This window comes from Oryctolagus cuniculus, chromosome 7 (assembly GCF_051225735.1).
Source record: "Oryctolagus cuniculus isolate XC-2025 breed Fujian yellow rabbit chromosome 7, ASM5122573v1, whole genome shotgun sequence".
NCBI classification, from domain to species: domain Eukaryota; kingdom Metazoa; phylum Chordata; class Mammalia; order Lagomorpha; family Leporidae; genus Oryctolagus; species Oryctolagus cuniculus.
Genome location: NC_142873.1, coordinates 54,979,084 through 55,002,617, shown reverse-complemented (window position 1 = coordinate 55,002,617; position 23,534 = coordinate 54,979,084). Strand labels below are relative to the sequence as shown.

At 46.9% G+C, this 23,534-nt stretch overlaps 1 protein-coding gene and 2 pseudogenes across 6 annotated transcripts in view; all 3 read left to right on the top strand.

The window, feature by feature from the left end:
- The window catches only part of SLC22A15 (solute carrier family 22 member 15), an 81,558-nt gene that overhangs the window by 12,460 nt on the left and 45,564 nt on the right, over positions 1-23,534 (top strand). For all 5 annotated transcript variants that reach the window (XR_016237105.1, XR_518141.5, XM_089336991.1 and 2 more), the window contains exon 2: positions 6,055-6,267. Coding sequence is in view for 2 of the 5 variants with exons in the window: in XM_089336991.1 (XP_089193117.1) it covers positions 6,055-6,267 (213 nt within the window). In the remaining 3 variants the exon portion in view is untranslated. The remainder of the gene's footprint in view (positions 1-6,054; positions 6,268-23,534) is intronic.
- On the top strand, positions 18,374-20,522 carry LOC149125570 (regulator of G protein signaling 7 pseudogene; annotated as a pseudogene). The gene has a single exon (XR_016237106.1). The product of XR_016237106.1 is annotated as a regulator of G protein signaling 7 pseudogene (transcript).
- LOC149125569 (regulator of G protein signaling 7 pseudogene) lies at positions 20,843-21,589 on the top strand (annotated as a pseudogene).

The following is a 23,534-nucleotide window of genomic DNA, read 5'->3' as shown; positions in this document are numbered from 1 at the left end:
TGCTTGGGCAGCTGACAGCCAGTGCAGAAAGCTTGAATGTGCACTGGTTGGCATTTGGGCCATGTGGTGGAGGATCCGGAGTGCTAAGTGGACACTTAGCATTTATTCCTTACTGTGTTTTGACCAGAAGAGATCCATGTGGACTTTTGGGGACACTGATCTGGAGACATAATGTGGATGGATTAGAATGGGGAGGAAGCAGCAGTAAGAGGTGCATTCTGGGGCCACTGGACATGTAATCCTGCCTAGATGATTATGGTCTTGCTCAGGTACTGCTTTCAGTAGAGTTAATTAAATAACAGTACTAAATGTATATAACATCAACATGAACAAAAACAATAAGATCATTTTTAAAGGTTTATTTGAAAAGCAGAGTGACAGGAAGAAAGAGAGAGAGAGAGCGAGAGCGCGTGAGCGTGCAATCTTCCATCGGGGCTGGTTCACTCTCCAAATGACCACAGCTGGATCTGGGCCAGGCTGGAGCCAGGAGCCTGGAACTCCACCCCTGGTGTCCTACCTGGGTGGCAGTCACCCAAGGGATCTTCTTTACAGGCAGGTTAGCAGGGAGCTGGCTCAGCAGCAGAGTAGCCAGGACCCCAAACCAGCCATCTGCTATGGGGTGCCGGTGTTGCAAGCTGCAGCTTAACCTGCTGGTGCTGCATTGCCAGCCCCTGCCATCATCTTGGATTTTTGTTTTCCCCATTTTGCTCTGGCACCAAAGTTAGGTGGCTCCCATTCTCATTTTGGTCCTGCTTTTAGTGTTAGATACCTAACTTCAGCCAATACATGTAATTGTTCCGTATCTCATTATTTTTTCTCCTTACAAAATAAACATGCCACTTAATTATGACTTCATAGTGCAAGATACTGTGATGAGATAATTTATGAGATACTTTTTTGGTTTCATGAGGAGTATTATAAAACCTCATAATGGTGTTAATATAAAATTGCGTTTAAAACCTTTGCTTTCTGAAACTTAAAATTTCAATCCCCTCATGCATGTTAGTCATTTTTCTAATTATAATTACATTGAAAGGGGAAAAATAGTGAGCCATCTGTGGCTCTTGTTCCCCTTCCCTGGAGGTAGAGTTAGAGAAGATAATGATTTATTTGAGATGATGTTAGTCCCACTCTGAAGGAGAATGGATGGTGGTTTCTTATTGTGGCTTTAAGGCCCATCTGCTGATGGGTGTGATTCATTAGACAAAAATACTGTGTGCATGGTATTTGTAGAGTAATAGAAGAGAGAAGAATGAGAGACTATTTTTGTTCTCCAGGGAAAAGGAGCACGATGAGAGCTGTATGGAATTGTCACCGCCAAAGATGCAAACCAAGGAAAACCACCCCCATATTCTGTGTGCAGGTGGTACATCCCCCTAGCTAGTTAAGCACTGAACTGTCTTTGGCTTCCTATGACCATTTGGCCTGTATATGTGGCTCTGGTATCCAGGACCTAATCTGCCTGCAGAGTTTAAGCATTGCTCTCTGGCCTAATCGCTCATGATGCACCTTGCATAGCATTTATCCTGCAGTATCACTACTTCCTGCCTTCTCTCTCTCTCTCTCTCTCTCTCTCTCTCTCTCTCTCTCTCTCTCTTACTGACAGCAAAACTGACATGATCAGAGGACACAGAGAGGCTAGCACTGTTTTACTGAGGCTCACACTACAAAGGAGAGCTGCAAATTTCTGATCCGTCTGGTGACAGAGCTGTGGCCCCATGTGTTCTGTTGACCTTGTGTGTATGCATGTGCGTGCACACCTGTAGATACTCCTGCCTGGAGTAGGTGAGGCAGACATTATAAGGAGTGGGAGAATAAAGAATAAGAAAGGTTGAAAGTGCTTATTCTGGGTCGATGCCATAGCTCACTTGGTTAATCCTCCGCCTGCAGTGCCAGCATCCCATATGGGCGCCTGGTTCTAGTCCCGGTTGCTCCTCTTCCATTCCAGCTGTCTGCCGTGGCCCGGGAGGGCAGTAGAGGATGGCCCAAGTGCTTGGGCTCCTGCACCTGTGTGGTAGACCAGGAAGAAGCGCCTGGCTCCTGGCTTCAGATCGGTGCAGCACCAGCCGTAAGGGCCATTTGGGGAGTGAACCAACGGAAGGAAGACCTTTCTCTGTCTCTCCCTCTCACTGTCTATATCTCTACCTGTCAAATAAAAAAAAAGAAAGAAAGAAAATGCTTATTCTGCCTGCAGATTGCTAGGAATAGAACTGACTAATACAGCAAGACTAACTAGGTCTTGCTGTTCCCTGGATTATGAACAAGGGTATGTGTCAACACCCCTTCTTTGTTTATGAACTCCTTTCTCCAAGTTATAGTTCCTCCTGATAAAGGTGGCCTTCAAAATGAAACACGTGTCAAGTTAGAGGATTGGAGCATTTCCTCTTTTACCTACAATGTTGCTTATCCTGGAACAATCTGGGTAAACGTGTGATGTGTTAATAGTTGTTCAGCTTGGGCCAGTACCGTGGCTAAATAGGTTACTCCTCCGCCTGCGGCGCCGGGACCCCGGGTTCTAGTCCTGGTTGGGGTGCTGGATTCTGTCCAGGTTGCTCCTCTTCCAGTCCAGCTCTCTGCTGTGGCCCGGGAAGGCAGTGGAGGATGGCCCAGGTCCTTGGGCCTTGCACCCGCATGGGAGACCGGGAGGAAGCACCTGGCTCCTGGCTTCGGATCAGTGCGGTGCGCCGGCCACAGCAGCCATTGCGGGGTGAACCAACGGAAAAAGGAAGACCTTTCTCTCTGTCTCTCTCCCTTTCACTGTCCACTGTGCCTGTCCAAAAAAAAAAAATAGTTGTTCAGCTGGAACCTACAGCAGTACCTAGCACATAGTTAGCATTATGGGAATATGTGCTCCTGGGATTTGTATTCCATCCTGGATTTATTCCTCCCCTTGAATTTGGCCTTGGGAGTCCCAGGGTGAATCAGATATAGATCCTGCCCTTGAAAAAATAAGATGAGTAACTCCATAACTACATGCGGTAAAGAAAATGACACCTGCTCCAGAAATATCTAGGGGGGCCTTTGGGGCAAGTGGCTACAATGGAGGACTTTGGAGGGATTGAGGGGAGGGCCAGCAGGTGAGAAAGGCTTCCTGGAGGAGGTGATCTATGGAGGTGCCTCTTGGAGGGTGGGAAAAGCTCACATGTTTATCGGGGGTAGGGGTAGGGGACAAAGTGCCTTCTGGGTGCAGTGAATTACTGGTATGAACAGTAGTAGGCAAGAGCACTTCTGGAGAGACAGCATCTCGTTTGCTTTGCCTGTCGAAGGCTGTGTGTTCACTGGAACATGTGTCTTTTTTTATTTAATTTTTTTTATTTTTTGACAGGCAGAGTGGACAGTGAGAGAGAGAGAGAGAGAGAGGTCTTCCTTTGCTGTTGGTTCACCCTCCAATGGCCGCTGCGGCCGGCACACTGCGGCCGGCGCATGGCGCTGATCCGAAGCCAGGAGCCAGGTGCTTCTCCTGGTCTCCCATGGGGTGCAGGGCCCAAGTACTTGGGCCATCCTCCACTGCACTCCCTGGCCACAGCAGAGAGCTGGCCTGGAAGAGGGGCAACTGGGACAGAATCCGGCGCCCCAGCCGGGACTAGAACCCGGTGTGCCGGCGCCGCAAGGCGGAGGATTAGCCTAGTGAGCCACGGCGCCGTCCTGGAACATGTGTCTTAAGTCATCTTCTGAGTCCCTGCCCCATGTTTTTCATTACTTTACACCAACCCGTTAACTTCTAAGATTGTCCTTAGGAGGCGCGGCTACTGAATGGGTCAGAGTGGCTTAGTAATTATAGCTGCTGCAGAACGTACGATCTCTGTTCTTGTAATTACTGAAGTTTTTGTTTTTATAAGCTGATTGCCCCTCTTCTAGAACGTGCTTAATAGAATGCAGATGGGGCCAGGAAGCATGTAAATCTGGGAACATGTTTTCCTTGGCATGTGATAATAAATCACCCGCACATCCTGACCTGTGGCAGCTTTGTTCGTCTCCAGAGGCCTACATTCAATCTACTCGAAATAGATTGGGACCACCGTATCCTTTCAAGCTTACTGAGAGTTGGGGGAAAGATTGACATGTTGGGTTTTACATTAGCTTTTGTGATGACACCACAGTGTCACGATTTCTCTTGTCTTTCTGTCGGCTACACAAGGTAACTTGCCCTGCCGTTGGCTCTTGAGTGTATCCACCTAACAGATGAGTATGCCCCTGCAGGAGAGCAAGGAAGGAGCACTGGCAGGGAGTTCTTTGCGCACTGGAGATGAGTTTGTGGCAAGTCCCTCCCCCTTTTTGTGTCTCAGTCAACTCATCCATCTAGAGGGCTTGTCACTATATTCTATAGAGAAAGCTCATATTTTGTAATTTTTTTGCATGTTTATTGTATATTTTAAGGTTTTAAAGGTATTTAAAGACATCAAGTTTTAAGTTAATAAGGACTGATTCATAAAATAAGATTGTCTTACTCAGGAGTAGACTATTTTGTGTATTTTTTTTTTTAAAAAGTCTAAGTTGAAATAATCATCCAACAATGAGGGTTCATATACATGGAAATCTATAGCATAAAAAACTGCATAGGACTTATAAGCCCACTTGTAAGTAGCTATAAAGCCCAGAACAATCAAAGACACATGGCATATGTGTTCAATAAATATTTCTCGAATGAATGAAATGCTGTTTCTTTGTGGAGGGACAGCTGATTAAATTAAATCGAGATTAAACACAGCTAAAGGTTATGAAATGAATATCTATGCTTGGGATTTTGAGTTTCTGTAAATCTTCTTATGAGTTTTATACAATATTTTAAAATAGTACCTACTGAAGTACATACTATGCTTGCCTGCTTAATGAAGCCGTATTATGTATACTGTTTCCTGAGACACTTAACTATGCCACAGTCTCTTATTTGGATGGTAAAACCAAAGCCAGCATGTTCCAGGCCCTCTGATGACTGCTTATCTGAGCTGAAGATGAGTACAGAGGAAGGAATAGCTGTAACATTCAATCTTTTTTTTTTAAGATTTATTTATTTATTTGAAAATCAGAGTTACAGAGAGAGGGAGGAACAGATAGAGAGATCTTCCATCCACTGGTTCACTCCCCATATGGCTGCAACAGCCAGGGCTGAGCCAGGCTGAAGCCAGGAGCCAGGAGCTTCTTCTGGGTCTCCCATATGTGTGGCAGGGGCCCAATTACGTAGTCCATCCTCCACCACCTTCCCAAGCCATCCTCCGCCACTTCCAAGCAGGGAGCTGGGTGAGAAGCAGAGCAGCTGGGACACTAATCAGTGCCCACATAGGAAGCAGGTGTCAAGCAGTGGCTCTGACTGCTGTGCCACGACACTGGTTCTCATGTTCCATCTTCTAAATCAAAGCCAGTGATGTGTCCTTCTCCATGGTGTCCAGCAAAAGTGCAGAGTCCTCAGTGTCAGACATACCTCAGATGTAGGTGGAAAACCCCCTGGAAAAGCATGAAGAGCTTTCTGAGCAGGCTTGCTGGTGGCTTTGTTCTAGTAGACGTCTCAGCATCTCTTCTCCTTTGTTTCTGGTATTCCTGTAGCTCATGGAAACACAAAGGCAAGGAATGGGTCTTTCAAGGTTTACAGACATTGTGGATTTTGCCTGCAAGTGTCACATATGTTAGGAAAAGTGCAGAATAGAGAGGAGGCAGTATATGAATTTACAGCCAGACCAGATTTATTCAGAGAAAATAAATTTGCAGAGGTGGGTGACCAACTGCAGGTATGGACATGATGGACCATGTGGCAGAAGGCCCAGACTCTAGGGGCCGAACCTTCTTATATTTTAGGAGGGCTAGGGATGGGAGTGGGGTAAGGGGCAGCAGGTGGAGAGGAATTCCTAGAACTGATCTTTCAGATGTTCCAGCAGCTGGTCTTTCTGGTGGCCGTGGAGGGTGGGGTATGAAGGCAATAGGGTATGAGACCCAGTTGAGATTCAAGGGCCAGGAGTAAATTCCAATGTTTATCTTTTGGGCAATGAACGAGAATGGCTGAAGCTTATGTCTTTGTTCCATCAACGCCTACAGGCTCTGGTTCTGTGTTTGCTCTTTCAGCTCTATGTGGCCACGGAAGCCATTCTCATCGCGCTTGTGGGCGCCACACCATCATACCACTGGGACCTGGCCGAGCTCCTGCCCAACCAGAGCCACGGCAACCAGTCGGCTGGTGGAGACCAGGCCTTCGGGGACTGGCTGCTGACCGCCAACGGCAGCGAGATCCACAGACACGTGCATTTCAGCAGCAGCTTCACCTCCATCGCCTCCGAGGTAACCGCAGGCCAGGTCGATCGCCAGATCATGCTTCGCCCCCAGATGTCACAGCCGTGTTGTCCTGGGCTGTAAACTCCAGCCACATTTTCAGATGACTTTCCGGCATATTTAAGCATTGAAGGTTTTAATTACCACAGGAGAATGGCCTGTGAAAACACATTCTTCTTCCTTCTCACTACAACATGAGAGAAATTTGAATCTTAAAAACCTGTAAGATGATATAAGAGACAAACTCTAATAGTAATGAACCACATTTTATGGTAATGTCCTCAAAAAATGAATTTAAACTTTCATTATCTCTATTACATGCGCAAACATTTAACTAAAAAGAGAGAAATATAATGGCCCTTCTAACATTCTTGGTTTATTTTAAAGACTAGTCCTGTGTGTGAAGGCCCAGGGGCACCACGTAGTGTGGGCAGAAAGCCTTCCTTTCAAGGGGGGAGATTCAGCTGAAGGGAAGGCTCAGCCAGGTCAGAAAGACCAGCCAGAGGTGAAGCTGAGGGTGATGTGGTGGTGAGGAGCAGTCTGGGGAGAGGAAGGAGGGGTTGGTCCTAGCTGGAAAGCACTGTCCCCTTTGCTTGTTCCCTACTAGCTACCCCAGTGCTTGTTGCTCCCCTGGCCCTGCCCGTGGTCTCATGACCCAGTTTATAGGGTGCATGCCTGGTGTAGCAGGGGACCTTGCTGGCTCACAGTTCTGATGGCCGTCGGGCTTGGTCACCCCGTCCTTTGCCCACTGCCCTGTACGGACACCACAGTGTGGGCCTGGGGTCCATCCCCCCTTCTCTCTGTGAGAGTGCATGTCTGTGTGTCTGTGTATGGCATCTGCATCATGTGGCAGCCAGCCTTGCCTGTAGGTGGGAGCTTTGATTGCCACCTTGTGGGTGGGGCATACGAAATCAGAAGAGACTTGCTCGAGGGATGTTTGCTTGACCTTTCCTTGGGAGTCCCCCGTCAGAAGGGATAATCACTAGATTACCTTTATGCCAAAGCAGCAGTTCCAACGCCAACCTGGTCATGTCACTCCTCACTTAGAAGCTCACTACAGGGATTCTCCCAATGCACACAGACACAGGAGAGCACCCACGTGTGACATGCAGGGTGCATAGCCCTTCGCTTTTTTATTTTAAAAAATTATTTATTTATTTATTTGAGAGGTAGAGTTATAGACAGAGAGGGAGAGACAGAGAGAAAGGTCTTTCATCCACTGGTTCACTTCCCAAATGGCCAGCTGGGCCGTTCCAAAACCAGCAGCCAGGAGCTTCTCGAACCACGTGGGTGCAGGGGCCCAAGCACTTGGGCCATCTTCTGCTGTTTTCCCAGGCCATAGAAGAGAGCTGGATCTGAAGAGGAGCGGCTAGAACTTGAATCAGCACCCATATGGGATGGTGGCACTGCAGGGGAGGCTTAGCCTACTGTGCCATAGTGCCGGCCCCAGCCCTTCATGTTTTACCCCTGGATCCTGCTGTCTTTTCCAGTCCTGTTCTGCACTGCCCTCTTCCTCCCACTTCCTGGACATATTTCCTGTCTCCCATGTGTGCCCTGGAACTCAGCCACTGTTACTTCCCTTACCCAGCTGCCACCTGGGGAACTCCTGATCTGTCCCCTGAGACTCACTTTCAGTGCCACCTTCCCGGCTCACCCCCAGGAGTGGCACGCTTTATTTCTGTTCCCATTGCAGACTGCTGTTTTGGGTTGAACTCTAGTTTTGAGAAGCTCTTTAGGTCATAAGTTGTGTTTTGGTCAGCTTTGCGTCTATGGCCTACAAAGAACAGCAGCACTGCCAGTGCTCACCTGTTACAATAACCAGAATGATTCTGGGTATTTGTGAAATTTTATAGCCCTAATCTCATTTAATGCTCCAGATAATTCTCTCAGCTAAGCATTATTTTCTCCATTGTGCAGATGAAGAAATTGAGAGTCTTTGAGGTCAGGGACTCAGTAAGGACAGAGCTGGGACTTTAACTCAAATTTGTCCTAACTCTGAAACTTGTGCTCTTAATTATTGCAGTTTTTTGGAACCTGCCTAATCTAAATTGGTATGAAAATCTCTTAGGTTGTTTTTGATAGGTAACGGTAGGAAATGAATTTAATTTTTTTTAATTTGGAAATAATTTCAAATAGAAATTTCAAGAAAAGGACAAAGAATGCCTATCTCTTGTGAATATTTTGCTGCATTCATGTTATTGATTTCTCTATTCTTTCTCTCTCTCTCTCTCTTTTTTTTAAGATTTATTTATTTGAAGGCAGAGTTACAGAGAGGCAGATATATAGAGAGAGGTCTTCCATTTGTTTGTTTGCTCCCCAGATGGCCACAATGGCCAGAGCTATGCCGATCTGAAGCCAGGAGCCAGGAGCTTCTTTTGGGTCTCCCACACAGGTGCAGGGGCCTAAGGACTTGGGCCATCTTCTGCTGCTTTCCCAGGCCATAGTAGAGAGCTGGATCAGAAGAGGAGCAGCCAGGGCTAGAACTGGCACCTATATGGGATGCTGGCATTGCAGGCGGCAGCTTTACCTGCTACACGACAGCACCAGCCCCCAGCTATTACATTTTAGACATTGACACTTTGTAAAGACACCTGAGAAAGGTATTTGTACTAGTGATTAAGATGTCAGTTGAGATATCTGGAGTCAAGAATTAAACCCAAGCATTGCAATATAGGACACAGGTGCTGGCTCAAGTAGTTGGGTCTCTGCCATCCACATGGGAGACCTTGGTGGAGTTCTCCACTCCTGGCTTCAGCTTGGCCCAGTCCTGGCTGTATAGGTAATTGGGGTGTGAACCAGTGGATGGACATTCTCTCTCTCTCTCTCTTTTTTTTTTTTTTTTTTGAGCACTTTAAGAAATTTTGGCCTAAGAAGGTTTTCCAGTTTTATCTTAAACCTCTCTGTACCAACCACTGAATTAGTCATTTCTTTGAGAAAACCTGGTCTCATGTAGTTCCCCCTTAGAGTTTTGAAATGAGTGAGAGCTATAGGTCTGTTCTCCAGTAAACTCGTTACTACATTATAATGAAAGTGAATCTTAGGCCAAGTTGTGGCACAATAAGCATTTATTAACTAAATTTTCAAATAGATTTATTGTTTGTTTGAAAGGCAGAGCGTCAGAGAGAGACAGAGAGGGATAGAGAGATCTTCCATCCTTTGGTTCACTCCTCGTATGGCTTCAATAGGCAGATCTGGGCCAGGCCAGAGCTGGAAGCCTGAAACTCCATCCTGGTCTCCCACAAGCCCCACCTCCTTGGACCATCTTTTGCTGCCTTTTGCAGGGAGCTGGATCAAAACAGAGCAGCTGGGACTCACACTGGCACTCTGATAAAGGATTCTGGTGTCACTAGTGGCAGTTTAGCACACTGCACCACAGCATCAGCCCCTGGTAACTAAAAATTTTCATATCAGAAAAGCTCATGGGAAACTGTGTTTCAGGCTTGAATCTTTGCTCTCTGATTCACTAGGTGTTCTAAACATTGCTTCCATGTCAGGTGACTAGATGGAAACCCCACTTTCCATAAGCAAGGTGCTAATATCACACCCCTACCTTCCTCCCCAAACTGGCATCAGGCGGACAAACTCCTTGAGTTCATTGTGGCTTAGGAGCAAGGAGGAGTTTTAGCCTAGGGGTTTACCACATTGGACTGTCTCACAAATTCATGCAAGGGTAAAGAAAGTCTCTAAAATGTACTGAGCTAATCCTGAATCTTGAATGCCTTTATGTCACCAGCGAGAGCCTATCATTGCCATTCATGATTGGTAGTCACCACACCACTGTTCTAGTCAGGAATAAGCAAAGTACTTTTTGTCAATAAAGACAAGGATGACAGCAGGCTTGTAGCAGCTCCCTGTGGAGAAGGGGCTGTCTGAAGAGAATGCAGCTGGGCTGGCACTGGACAATGCAGCCTTGATGAGATTGCTTGCCGTACCAGGCTGTTTATGCAGAATATCCCACTGCGTGTGCTGAGTGCTTTAAAGTGAGTGAGATCGCTGAGAAGCAGTGTCCATCCAGTGTGGCAGGCACTCAACACATTGTAACAGAATCAGATGAAATTAATACTAATGAAACCATAGTTAGGAGTCCTTTCAGATATTAAGAGAGGGCTGCTGCCCAGGAGGCTTGGTGTAAGGAGGAAGAGCCATAGACCTTGTGTCTCAGACCAGCAGGGACTGGGACTCCCTGGTCCCCAGTATTTCTCCCGGGCTGATACCCAGGAGGTTCTCAGTAAGCATTGCTGGGCTGGAGGCACAGGAGGGAGGGAAGGGCAAGTTAGCCTAGGAGAGCCCAGGAGCTGCTGCTTCCAGGGTAGAGTTGGCAGATTCAGGAGAAATGGGATTAAGCAAACTCCCCACCTCTGCTGAAGATCTTTAAAGCAGCTCTGGGAAGGAAAGAATAAAGTCTCAGATGGCCCTCACTATGTGCGGTGGTAGCTACACGTTTTTCTTATTATTCGTGTTGTAGTCCTCTGGGGTGTACCTGTGAGTGTTGTCTCTCTGGCCAATCTGTCTTTGTCAGTCTCTCTCTTTGGCTCATCTCACCCCCATGCCCCTCTCTTTATTTATTTCCCTCTCTGCCTCTTGGCAGTCTTTGTTTTTGTCTGTGTCTGTCAACCCCCATCTCTCCCATCTCAGTCTCTCTCAGGATGTATTCACCTGCATGTTTCTTCTAGGGTTAGTCTTGCTGATTCTGTTTTGCCTTTCTCCCTCTCTGACATCTGTGTCTCTGTCTCTTGCCCTCTCTCCTTCCCTTCTTCCTGTGTTACTGGTGTACCTTTCCCACTCCTGCCTGTGTGTGTGCACTGAACCACACAGACCTGCATGTGTGTGACATGACCCATCTTCATGTGGATGTGTAATTAGAGGTTTATAATTACCTGGCATTTTCTTCCTGGGGTGTAGAGACACAGGCTACAGTCCCCCTCCTATCTGGGTGACAATTATCCATCCTCAGGTGCATTTTCAAGTCCATGTTTCTCTGCTCAGGATGCAAGTTACCTGGAAATGAAATTAAAAGATATTTTATGGGGCCAGCATTGTGGCATAGCAGGTAAAGCCACTGCCTGGGATGCCGGCATCCCATATGGGTGTTAGTTCAAGTCCTGGCCGCTCTACTTCTGATCCAGCTCTCTGCTGTGGCCTAGGAAAGTGGTGGTAGATGGCCCAAGTGCTTGGGGCCCTGCACCCACGTGGGATACCTGGAAGAAGCTCCTGGCAGACCTGGCAGTTGCAGCTGTTTGGGGAGTGATCCAGTGGATGGAAGAAAATCAGTCTCTCTCTCTCATTTTCTCTCTCTCAAAAAAAATTCTATTTTGATGTAAAACATCTTGAAATCCATGAGTAGTTTTTTCATAAAACACATTTTCCATGAAGTTTTTGAAGATCCCTCAAAGTCATCTTTTGTCTCTAAGCTGGAGCTCTAAGATGTGCCCAGAGCTACTGTGGACCAGAAATGTAAAGAACTGGGGGCAAGAGTTGTGGTGCAGTGGGTTAAGCTACTGGCTGGGACACCCACATCCCATGTCAGAGTGCCTGTGATCCAGTTTTGCCTCCACTTCTGATCCAGCTCCCTGCTAACATGCATCTTGGGGGGGCAGCAGATGATGGCTCGTGTCCCCTCTCCCAAAACTCACTCAAGGAACAGCGGAAGAGTAGTGATTCAGTTAAACTTTATTGTCAAGCCCAAGTAAAGGTACATCTTTCCTAATATAACAAAGGAAAAAATAAAACAAAACAAAAAAAACACAAGAGAATTGCAGAAAACCAACAAATACTGTGCTCCCCAGAAGCTCCCTGTGCAGACAGCGCCCAGCAGGCCACCTGCCCCAGTGGCAAAGCTGCCACCCACATTTCTCCCCAGAGTAGATTCAGGAACACCTAACAAGGGCTCCTCTGCTTTACATTTTAATGTGGAGACTCATTTTTTCCTGTAGTCTTTGTAGCTTATTTCAAGCTACAAGTCCAAGGGTCCACCCTGCGTGGCCACATCCTCAGCACAAGGAGTATGGCTTACACATGAGTGCATACACTCTGTCTTGCATGTTAGAATCCAGTGTAAATGGTTTTGCAAGTGCTGGGATAGTTTCAGAGCAGGTAGCATAAGTGGCTTCGAGATTTGCTGCTTCTGCTACTAAGACAAAAGTCAGCAGAGAGGGGCCGGCACTGTGGTGTAGTGGGTTAAACAGCCACCTGCAAAGCTGGCATTCCATTTGGGCACCAGTTCAAGTCCCAGGTGCTGCACTTCCAATCCAGCTCCCTGCTAGTACTCCTGGGAAAGCAGTGGGAGATGGCCCAAGTCCTTGGGCCCTGCACCCTATGGGAGACCAAGGTGAAACTCCTGGCTTCTGGCTTTGGCTGGCCCAACCCCCAGCCATTGTGGCCATTTGGGGAGTGAACCAGCAGATGGAAACTCCCTCTCCCTCTCCCTCTCCCTCTCCCTCTCCCTCTCCCTCTCCCTCTCCCTCTCCCCCTCCCCCTCCCCCTCTCCCTCCCTCTCTCCTCCTCTCCTCCTCTCCCCCTCTCCTCCTCTCCCTCTCTCTCCCTCTCTCTCTCTCTCCCCCTCTCTCTCTCCCTCTCCCTCTCTCCGTCTCCCTCTCCCTCTCTTTCTCACTCTCTATCTCTCCCTCTCCTCCTACTCCCTCTCTCCTCCTCCCTCCCTCCCCACTCCCCTCTATAACTCTGCCTTCCAAATAAATAAAATAAATCTTTAAAACATATTTTAATATAAAGAGTCAACAGTGAAATGGCAGCAGAGGAGAGAATGCTGACAGGGATGAAGGAGCAGCCAAGGCCAGGGTGGTGGAGCAGCCACTCTGTAGCTGGAGTCCTTCAGGAGCTCCTGGTCTCTGCCCTGAGAGTTGAGTAATCACTGTTAACAGGGAAGGGTGGTCCCAACCAGACCTTCCGGCTAATTCCTTATCCATATTCAATTTAAGGTATCGGTCTAGGTTTTCAGTTGACCATCCGAAGTGGAAATACTGAAATCAGCCCCTGGATTGGTAACTAAGTTGATGAATATTCTTAATATGGAATCTGTTAAATAGATAATATTTGGTTCTAAATGGAAATTTTTGGTATGAAGTCAAAGATAAAAAACAAGTGTGAAGTCCTGTTGACTTAAACTCCTGGAAAGAAATGTCAAGATGGAGTCTATAGAACATTTTAGTGTAAGGATATTGCGTTAAAAATACACATTTTTGAAACTCCCACCCTGAAGCTTACTGAGTTATCAGATCTTGTAGAATTTTTTTTTCTTTTGACAGGTAGAGTTAGACAGTGAGAGAGAGAGACAGAGAGAAAGGTCTTCCTTCCGTAGGTTCACCCCCCAAATGGCCGCTACAGCCGGTGCACTGTGCCGATCCGAAGCCAGGAGCCAGGTGCTTCTTCCTGGTCTCCCATGTGGGTGCAGGGCCCAAGCACTTGGGCCATCCTCCACTGCCTTCCTGGGCCACAGCAGAGAGCTGGACTGGAAGAGGAGCAACCGGGACAGAACTGGCACCCCAACTGGGACTAGAACTCGGAGTGCCAGCACCGCAGGCGGAGGATTAACCAAAATCTTGTAGAATTTTTTAATGAAGGGTTTCAGGAAGGGTTAATGAAAGGTTAGGTAAGTGTGATTAACTTGGTATTTAATGCAAACAAACAAACAAACCAACCACCCTCATACCCCCACCCCCCACCATAATGCAGGAGTCTTGACTATTCTGAAATGAGCTAACAGTGCTTGGGGTGAATTTATGTAGCAAATTGCTGTCTGCTGTATTCAAATTATTCCCTGAGCTCTGACTCATCCAGAAAGCACCAAATATCACAGAGACACACAATTATCATGCTTAATTAATGTTTGCAACCAAAAAGTGTAAGGCTGGAATCTTTAATATCATTGCGGATATTGAAGAGCTGAAATTGACTATTATCTTGAGATTAATACATTTCCCCAAGTCATACCCTGGGGTCAAAAGACAGAGTATTAAAACAATTTGAAAAATTCACTGCAATTAATTGCTTTCGGGCTAATTTTTTTTAATGTCTTGCTTCCTTTTGCTTGCACTACTGATTGTTATAGCCTGCACACTTCACCCATTAAGTGGTAATTCAGAGTGACAACTACATTGAAATGAAGCAAGTTAGTTAATCACCATGAAACTGTTCCTGAAATACCCTGTCCAGGGGCCCCCTGATCACAGGAGGCCTCTGATTACCTGATTTTCTCCAGAAGGGAGATTGTCTTGTACAAAGCTGTGAGTGTTTTTATGGGGGATACAGGACACAGGAGGGCTGAAGTGTGGTTGGGAATTGCTGTCAGCACTGTTGAGAATTTTGAGCAGCACCAGGAACTGGCTCTATGATTGCGGAGAGCCCTGAGCTGCTGTTTGCTGTGGTCCTGCAGCCTCGGACTATGGTCCCATTGAGAGTCGGGCAAGGGCTGTGGCACGTGTAGTGTGACTTGGTGCTCATCAGAGCATGACTTGGAGCCACCAGCAGTTGATTAGCAGGCACGAACCCAGTCTTGTTTGCCCATTTGGGTTGGCCTTCCTGGATAGCCAGGGAAGCTTCTGACCTGAATGGCTATGTGGACTGTCTCCTGTCTGGGAGGGTTGAGTCGGTACTAGTGATCTACAGTGGGTTCCTGAAAAAGTCCACCTTGTAGAAGAGACACAGCAGCCAGATGAGGGTCTGGGTACCTCTGAGAGCTGCCGCAGCTGCCTCCTGGCTTGCAGGTTTGTTGATGCACTGTGTATCATCCACGTCCATTTTCTATTCCTGTGTGATCCTATATGCGTCTCTCAGTGGGTACAGTTGTGGACTAATTAAAATACTTTTCTGGGCCAAAGATAAAACCAAAGTGTTCTAGGTGTCAAACTGTCTGTAACAAAAAGGAAAACTCAGCTTCCAAGTCTTTCTCACACTCCCTCTCATGAGCACACCATTCAGTCCAGTGCTCAGCATTACATGGTGGAACCCCTGCCACATGAATACTCTTTAGGGGCAAGCGTTGTGGTGCAGCAGGTGCAGCTGTCACTGGGCCAATCCCATTTGCAGTGACAGTTGGAGTCCTCCCTGCTCTTCTTCCAATCCAGCGTCATGCCAGTGTACCTGGGAGACAGATGATGGCTCAGGTGCTTGGGCCCTTGCCAGCTATGTGGGACTCCAGGGTGAAATTCTGGGCTCCTGCCTTTGGCTTGAACCAACCCCAGCTGTTGCAGGTATTTGGGGAGTGAGCCAGAAGATGGAAGATTCTGTGTGTGTATGTGTGTGTGTGTGTCTCTGCCTTTCAAGTAGATGAAAATAGATGAATAAGGTGTTGTTTTTTTTTTTTTTTAACAAGGTAACTATTTGGTGGCTTCTGTGAAACAAGGACCAGTTAGGTATTTTCTGTGTGTCTTTAAACTCACAACTTGACATTTGAAGTGACAACCCTGAGATACTGTATGTGAAGAAGCCTATAGGACTGTGGCATTCACTCCTATGCAGAAAGGATTCAGCAGATAATTAATACTGGCAGACACTGGGAGGTTAGCACTTGGGATACAAATGTGCCCTTAAGGAGCCCATGGCCTCGAAGGGAGAGACAAGAGAAAACACAATTCCCCATGCAGTGTGGTAGCAGCAAGACAGGGAGACAGCGGAAAGCAGGGTGGTCAGCTCTGCTAGAGTGTCAGGCAAGACTTAATGTATATCATGGAGGATGAATGGGGAGTGGGGACGGGCAGAGTCTTAATAGTCAGCTCACATCAGATGTCAGGCCTTGAGGCAAAGTAGGATGGAAAATCTAGTTATTTTCTTAGGGTAGCCAAGATGTTCCTGGACTTCTGCAAGACAGTGATCCTGCATCATTCACGTGTGGGTAATGGGGTCGGTCACCTGCCCTGAGCCCAAAGAAGTAGGGCAAGTGCTTGTAAAAGCCGAGTGCAAATGATTGTTATTTACCATGCGCTGCCCCTCCATTAGAATGATCTGTGCCTGTCACACTTCTCAACACATATTCTGTGCAACATCAACGTACATTAGAAGAAGAAAGAGGCTGGTGCTGTGGCGTAGAAGCTTAAGCCTCTGCCTGCAGTGCCAGCATCCAGTATGGTCACTTGTTTGATTCCTGGCTGCTCCCCTTCCTATCCAGCTCCCTGCAGATGTGCCTGGGAAGCAGCAGAAGATAGCCCAAGATAGTAGTTGGGCCCCTGCAACCACCTGGGAGACCCAGAAGTTCCTGGCTCCTGGCTTCTGCCTGTTTCAGCCATTTGGAGAGCAAACTGGTAGATGGAGGATTCTCTCTCTCTGTGTCTCCCTCTCTCTCTCTCTCTCTCTCTCTCTCTCTCAGGCCCTCCTCCTTCTCTTTGTGAATATCTGCCTTTCAAATAAATACATTAAAAAAAGCTGCTGTTAAAACAGAAAAGAAGAAAGAACAGGTAGTTTAGCTCACATGGGGAAACTGAAGCACAAATTTTATGACACCAACAGAGGGGTGTGTGTCCGAGTTTGGGAGCTAATATGAGTGGGGTCCTCGTGCTCTTTGGTGTTCCTGATGTTCACCATCACCTTAAGAAGCATCCCATAATCTCTGTGTTCCAGAACAGCACAGCACTGTTCCGTGGAGGAGGAAAACACAGCTGAGGATTGTTGCTGTGTGTCATGTGCTTACACCAGGTGTCAGATGGTGAGAAAATGACGCAGATTCCTTGAAAGCAGAACTTTTAGGAAGCTATTGGATTTAAAAAAGCAGACAAGAATACCCCCCAAAAAACCACACTATGGAGGGAAATAAACTCAAAGGCAGAAGACCAGCCAAATAAAGATCACTTTGGAGATTGACTTCAAACCACAGTTCTCTTCTTCCTCGCCACCATTTGCCGGGCATGTGGGCCACGTAACCATCACTGCACAGTGGCCTGCGGCCGTCCTTTCCTGCCTTCCCCTCCTTTCTGGCGACACTGATTCTGTTACTCTTTTCCTAAGGACCGCCATGTTTCCTGTATTCTTCTGTCAAGCTATGGGTTTCCCCATAGCTCCCAGGGCAGAGCACAGGCTGAGGGTGTTTAAGCAGCTTGCTGGAGTTTCTGTACCCACAGGTGGCTGTGGGGACAAGAGCAGAGCAGTGTGTGAAAGGTAGTCTGTTATCAGTTACCTTGTTGTAAATGCGATAGCCGCCTGACTTCTTTGATGTTTGTCCATCCATATTTTTTTTTTTTTGTTACTCAGAAGCTCATTTTGTCTATTGAATTACATAAGCATGTGGTTTATTTTAAAGCAATACTTTTCCAAATTATATGTCTGCCATGTCAAGAATGGTTGATTTGATTTGGGTTCGTGATCCCAAGGGATATGCTAAAGACACGTTTTGTGACTTCCTTTAACTTTTCTTTTACGCTGCACTCAGCCTGTGGTTTTTCTACACTGTCCTAGTGGCTTCAAGTAGTAACTGTTCTTGGATGAGTCAGCCCACCTCTCACCCCTCAACTCCAGGTCTGCCCATCCAGCTTGAATCCAGTGTTTTCCTGAGTCCGCTGCCCTGTGTGGCACCCACCCAGATGGTTGCAGTGTCCTTGGTGGGTCTTCCTGCACCGCGCTTGCCACCCCATCTGACTTCGGGATTGCAGCCTGAGCGGCTTTTCTTGCGCCAGTGCTTACTTTTTCTTGGGTTATGCCGTTTACTCTTAGCCTGTAAGCAGCAAGAATGCAAATACCAAACAGAAAACCTCCCAAACGCTTCATTAGTACCTGGCCAGGAGCAACTGTCTCTGCTCCTCACCCCTGCTCGGCTACCTTTCTTCCTCTTGAGAGGCTGGACGGCTCTGTGCTCACAGTTGTAGTTGCCACATGTGTGTTCCTTTCATCTCTTATGTTAGAAGGCACCTGCTACTGGTTCTGCCTTCAGTTATGCCTCATTTCCCCTGGATCTGTTTCCTTTACATGAACGAATGAATGTCCCAGTGCTTTCAAAGGGAGACCCCTAAAATCCCTTTTGAAAATAGAGTGTAATAAATGTCCAATTTGTGAGCTCATCTAGTGATTATGGTAGCACAGATAATGATTGCAAAACAAAACCAGATTTAGATAGGTCAACCCAAGAGACTGAAAATATTTTGCCTTTGTATTCTTCCTCTTATGGTAATGTATGAGAAAGAAAAATGTCCTGCTTTTGCAGCTTTCAATTGATTTTTCAATTTGAGATGAATTAGTATAAAAAGAACATCCATTCGGTAGCTTTGGAATTTGGCCTGTCATTAGGAAAAAAAAAATAGGAAAATCATTACTTTAATAATCTCTAGCCCAAAGGGACTTTAGTGACTTACACATTTGCGATTTTTAAAATAAAAAACATACTTCTCCAGAGTGTTATACTCATGATCGTTATGTTTAATTTCTAATGTCCTGGTGATGTCCTGATTTGAGATTTTCCCTGCTCCTAACTATTATTGACTAAAGGATCAAGAAAATGAGTTAATGGAGCCAGAGTAGCTGGTCAAGCTGCTGCCTGCATTGCCATTATCCCATCTGGGCACCAGTTTGTGTCCTAGTTGATCCTCTTCTGATCTACTGTCTGCCTGGCCTGGGAAAGCAGTGGAAGGATGGCCCAAGTCCTTGGGCCTCTGCACCCATGTGGGAAATCTGGAAGAAGCTCCTGGCTCCTGGCTCCTGGCTTTGGATTGGCGTAGCTCTGGCTGCTGAAGTCATTTGGGGAGTGAAACAGCGGATGGAACACCTCTCTCTGCCTCTGCCTCTGCCTCTGTGTAACTTTACCTTTTAAATAAATAAATAAATCTTAATTAATAAAGAAAGAAGAAAAGCTGGTGATGGAGTCTGTCCCAAGGTCACTTCCCTCCCAAATGTTAGAGGTAGGTTACATATTACCTTTCCTCAGATATTACGGGGCACTCTGTCCTAGCGTATATTTTCAGAGTTTTTTTAAAATAAAACTCTTTACAGTTCTCAGAAAGAGCAGTGAGGGAGGGAGGCAGTGAGGTGGCCCAGGGGAGTGGTACAGCAGTGTGTGGCTACCAGAGCCACCTGCACAAAGGTCATGGCAAGGGTAGTAGTGGCCTTAAGCCACCAGAACCTAGGCAGCAAGGAATCTGCATCTACTGAGTGTGGCGAAGCTGCCCTGCCCCCTCGCTCTGCTTGCCACCAGCTGATATTGCCCACACACAGCCCATTTGGGATCAGAGACGCTGTGGGGCTGTGACCTTGGCCAATGATAGTTCTATATCTGAGCTTGGACCAAGATGTGGGTGCTGGCCGGCGCCGCGGCTCACTAGGCTAATCCTCCACCTAGCGGCGCCGGCACACCGGGTTCTAGTCCCTGTCGGGGCGCCAGATTCTTTCCCGGTTGCCCCTCTTCCAGTCCAGCTCTCTGCTGTGGCCCAAGTCCTTGGGCCCTGCACCCGCATGGGAGACCAGGAGAAAACACCTGGCTCCTGCCTTCGGATCAGCGCGCTGCGGCCGCGGCAGCCATTGGAGGGTGAACCAACAGCAAAAGGAAGACCTTTCTCTCTGTCTCTCTCTCACTGTCCACTCTGCCTGTCAAAAAAGAAAAAAAAAAAAAAAGAATCAATCACCCAACATGCCAGTGAGAGACCTCTCTCTCTCTCTCTCCCTCTGTGTGTATGTGTATAACTCTGACTTCCAATTAAATAAATGAATCTTAAAAAAAAAAAAAAAAAACCTGTAGAAAATCCAGTGGAGTTGCTCCATTTAGGAACATTAAAGGGTGCTCATGGCTGCTGCTTTCCAATCTCAGACCATGTCCTCATGTTGAAGGATCCTTACCTTTCACCAATTACAGACACCCTATTTTTTGGCCATCAAATTGTTGGGAGCCAGAAAACACAGACTGTGCAGTTTACCTCTGCAAGAGAAAACTGCAAAAGAAGGCAAGACTAGAGCTAGCAGACTGTGAAGCTGGCCAGGCTGCAGAGAGCTTTTCCTGGAAGTAGTTCATTTTCATGCAAGTGGAAGCATAGGCAAAAGTGGACAAAAGAGACAAATTGAAGATCCTTGATAGCCAAGAGTCTGTACACTCTGGAATGTGCACGGACCAGTGCCTGCCTGTGTAAATACTGCTGAAGTGGACATTAACAAGTCATCCGTAATGAGGAACCCACAAAAACAAATAAGTCTGTCTGTGGTTTACAAGTTGATATTAGAAGTCACACCCCCACACCAGGAAACTAAACTTCCAGCAGAAAATGAGTTACACTGGGGCTGGCGCTGTGGCTCAGCGGGTTGAAGCCCTGGCCTGAAGCACCAGCATCCCATGTGGGTGCCAGTTCGAGACCCAGCTGCTCCTCTTCTGATCCAGCTCTCTACTATGGCCTGGGAAAGCAGTAGAAGATGGCCCAAGTCCTTGGGCCCCTGCACCCATGTGGGAGACCCAGAAGAAGCTCCTGGCTCCTGGCTCCTGGCTCTTGGCTTCACTTCGGTGTAGTTCCAGCCGTTGTGGCCATCTGGGGAGTGAACCAGTGGATGGAAGACCGACCTCTCTCTCTCTCTCTCTCTCTCTCTCTCTGCCTCTTCTCTCTGTGTAACTGACTTTCAAATAAATAAATAAATCTTTAAAAAAAAGCAGCTATATCAACCTATAATATACTGGCACATACATTTAGACAGGCATTGGTTGTAAATGTCAAAAGTTGCTGATAGTCTACTCAGTTACACAAGACAGTATTTAGACTATGACCTGTTTGTTGTGCTAGCTAGCCCTTTTTACCATGGTTGTCTGATGATACTACTTTCTGGGAACTTGAAGTGAGCAAAGAACTGAGCCCACAGAGGGTAAATGATGGTATTTTGGTGTGGTTGAGGCATTGGAAGACCCAGTGGGGGAGAACAGCTCCTCAAATTTCTGGTGTCAGAGTTCAGCTCAGAAAACTTAAGATTCTGGCCAGCAGTGGAAGACCTGGAAAAAAAAAAAAGCCCTCCTAGTGTAATGTGCTTGCAAGTTCAGGAAGTATGTCAAGAATTTCTGGCTCCAGGAGCTGCTGCTGCCATTAATTTGGTCCTAAGAGTTATGACAAAACCACACAGAATGTGAAGGAACCTGGACGACACACCTCCGAAGATGCTCAGGATCATGTTTACAAACCGATGAAAAGGGACTTGTACCCCTGTTTCGTAAGATCCAGTGCCTATCAGGAACTTCTACAGGCAAAGAGAAAGGGGAAATCGCTCAGGTCAAAGAGGTTAGCAAGCCTTATTGCCTCTTGCTAAAAGGATCCTCTTGTAGCATGGAAGCAAACTGGAGTTATTTGCTACCTGAAGCAGTGGACGTTAGACCCACGATATCGAGTGACCTGAATTGTTACTTTTGTGTGTGTTCCTTATGGCATTGCTGTCTCCAAGGGACCCTCGATCTCAGTGCCCCCATTTCAGAGTATTGCCTGTTGTCTTCCTCCTACTCCGCTGCATCGGTGTCTTATCCTTTTTAAGAAGCTCAAGGGAAGTAAGACCTTTTTTATTGTTTGTTTTTCACCTCTCTTGTTAAAGCTTCTTGTAGTCACAAACTGGAAGAATTGTAAACGAAAAATATATATCAGTAAGTGTGTGTGTGTGGGGGGGGGCTTCAGATTTATTAAACAACAAATTAGTATAGAAAGTTCCTTTCACCAGTGTGTTCACAGTCACAGCAAGCTCATGTCTTTGTTGTCTGTTCTTGGTTGATGTTTCTGGCATTCATTTTTATGCTATATTTAAACAAAAAACACCTTTTACTCCAAATGTATCAAAGTAAATGTGTGTATTGTTTATATTGTTCTATCTTTCTTTAAAGTATGCAGAATCTAAATACATAAAACTCTTTAGATCACATAGCAGGTATGTGACTAGTTTAGACAACTTTGAGAAGTTTTTTAAATTGAAAACAAAGCACGTAAGCCAAAATCTGACAAGTTGGGGGATGCGCACTGTGGGAAGCTGCTTGTCAACACCTTTTCCTAAACCCTGGAGTCGGCGTCCCTGTGCCAGCCATCCTCAGTTCACCCATATCCTTTAGGGAGATCTGGATTCACCGTTCCTTCAGTATGGCCCCAGGTAGAGCTGCAGCTTCCACATGGATGGGCAAAGAGTGGGATACTGCAAAGGAAGAAGGAGCAAAAAGCCAATCAGCAATCTTAGACAGGTGCCTGGAGGCTGTCACATGATGCTTCTGTGTACATCCCACGGCCCAGACCTTGAGAATGTGCTCATAACCGACTGAAAGGGAGAGTGGGCCATTTTGTCTTCATTCTGAGCTGTCACAGGGCCAGCTAACCACTGAAGTTCATTGGGGCCAGTGCTGTGGCATAGCGGGGAAAGCTGCTGCCTGCATTGCCAGCATCCCATATGGGCTGCTCCACTTCTGATCCAGCTCTCTGCTGTGACCTGGGAAAACAATAGAGGATGGCCCAAGTCCTTAGGCACCTGTACCCACGTGGGAGACCTGGAAGAAGCTCCTGGCTTTGGATCAGCCCAATTCTGGCATCACGGCCATTTGGGGAGTGTGCCAGCAGATGGAAGACTCTCTCTCTCTGCCTGTGCCTCTCTGTAACTCCACCTTTCAAATAAATAAATCTCTTTAAAAAAAAAAAAGGCAAAAAACACTGCAGTTCAGTAGAAGAAAGAAGAGTGAGTATTTGCAAATAGCAGCATCTCTGCCATTGATAATGGACCTCACAGTCTGACAATAGGATCTTCAGATGAGCTCATGGTTTTGATTTTTTTTTTCTAAGCTTTTATTTATTTTATTTGAGAGGTAGAGTTACAGACAATGAGAGGGAGAGACAGAGAGAAAGGTCTTCTGTCAGTTTACTCTCCAAGTGGCTATAACGGCCGGAGCTACACCGATCCAAAGCCAGGAGCCAGGTGCTTCTTCCCAGTCTCCCACGTGGGTACAGGGGCCTGAAGATTTGGGCCATCCTCTACTGCTTTCCCAGGCCACAGCAGAGAGCTGGATTGCAAGCGGAACAGCTGAGACTAGAACCAGCGTCCATATGGGATGCCAACGCCTCAGGCGGAGGATTAACCTGCGCCACAACACTGGCCCCAGTTTTGATGTTTTCTTAACCACTTCCATTCCAAGCCCTCAAGTTCATGGTTGCCAAGGGAAAAACAGCCTATAGTTTTGTGGTGAGGGACCCAGTTAGCCAAGTGATTTCCTTGGAAATATTCTCCAAGTTGCAGTTAGGGCAAGGATGGGAAGTACAGACAAGTTAGAGATCACAAGGGTTTTCGTGCAGGTGACATTGTTTCACTTCCCACCATGCCCTTTCTGCCAGCTTTTCCTTCTCAGCCAGCATAATGGTCTG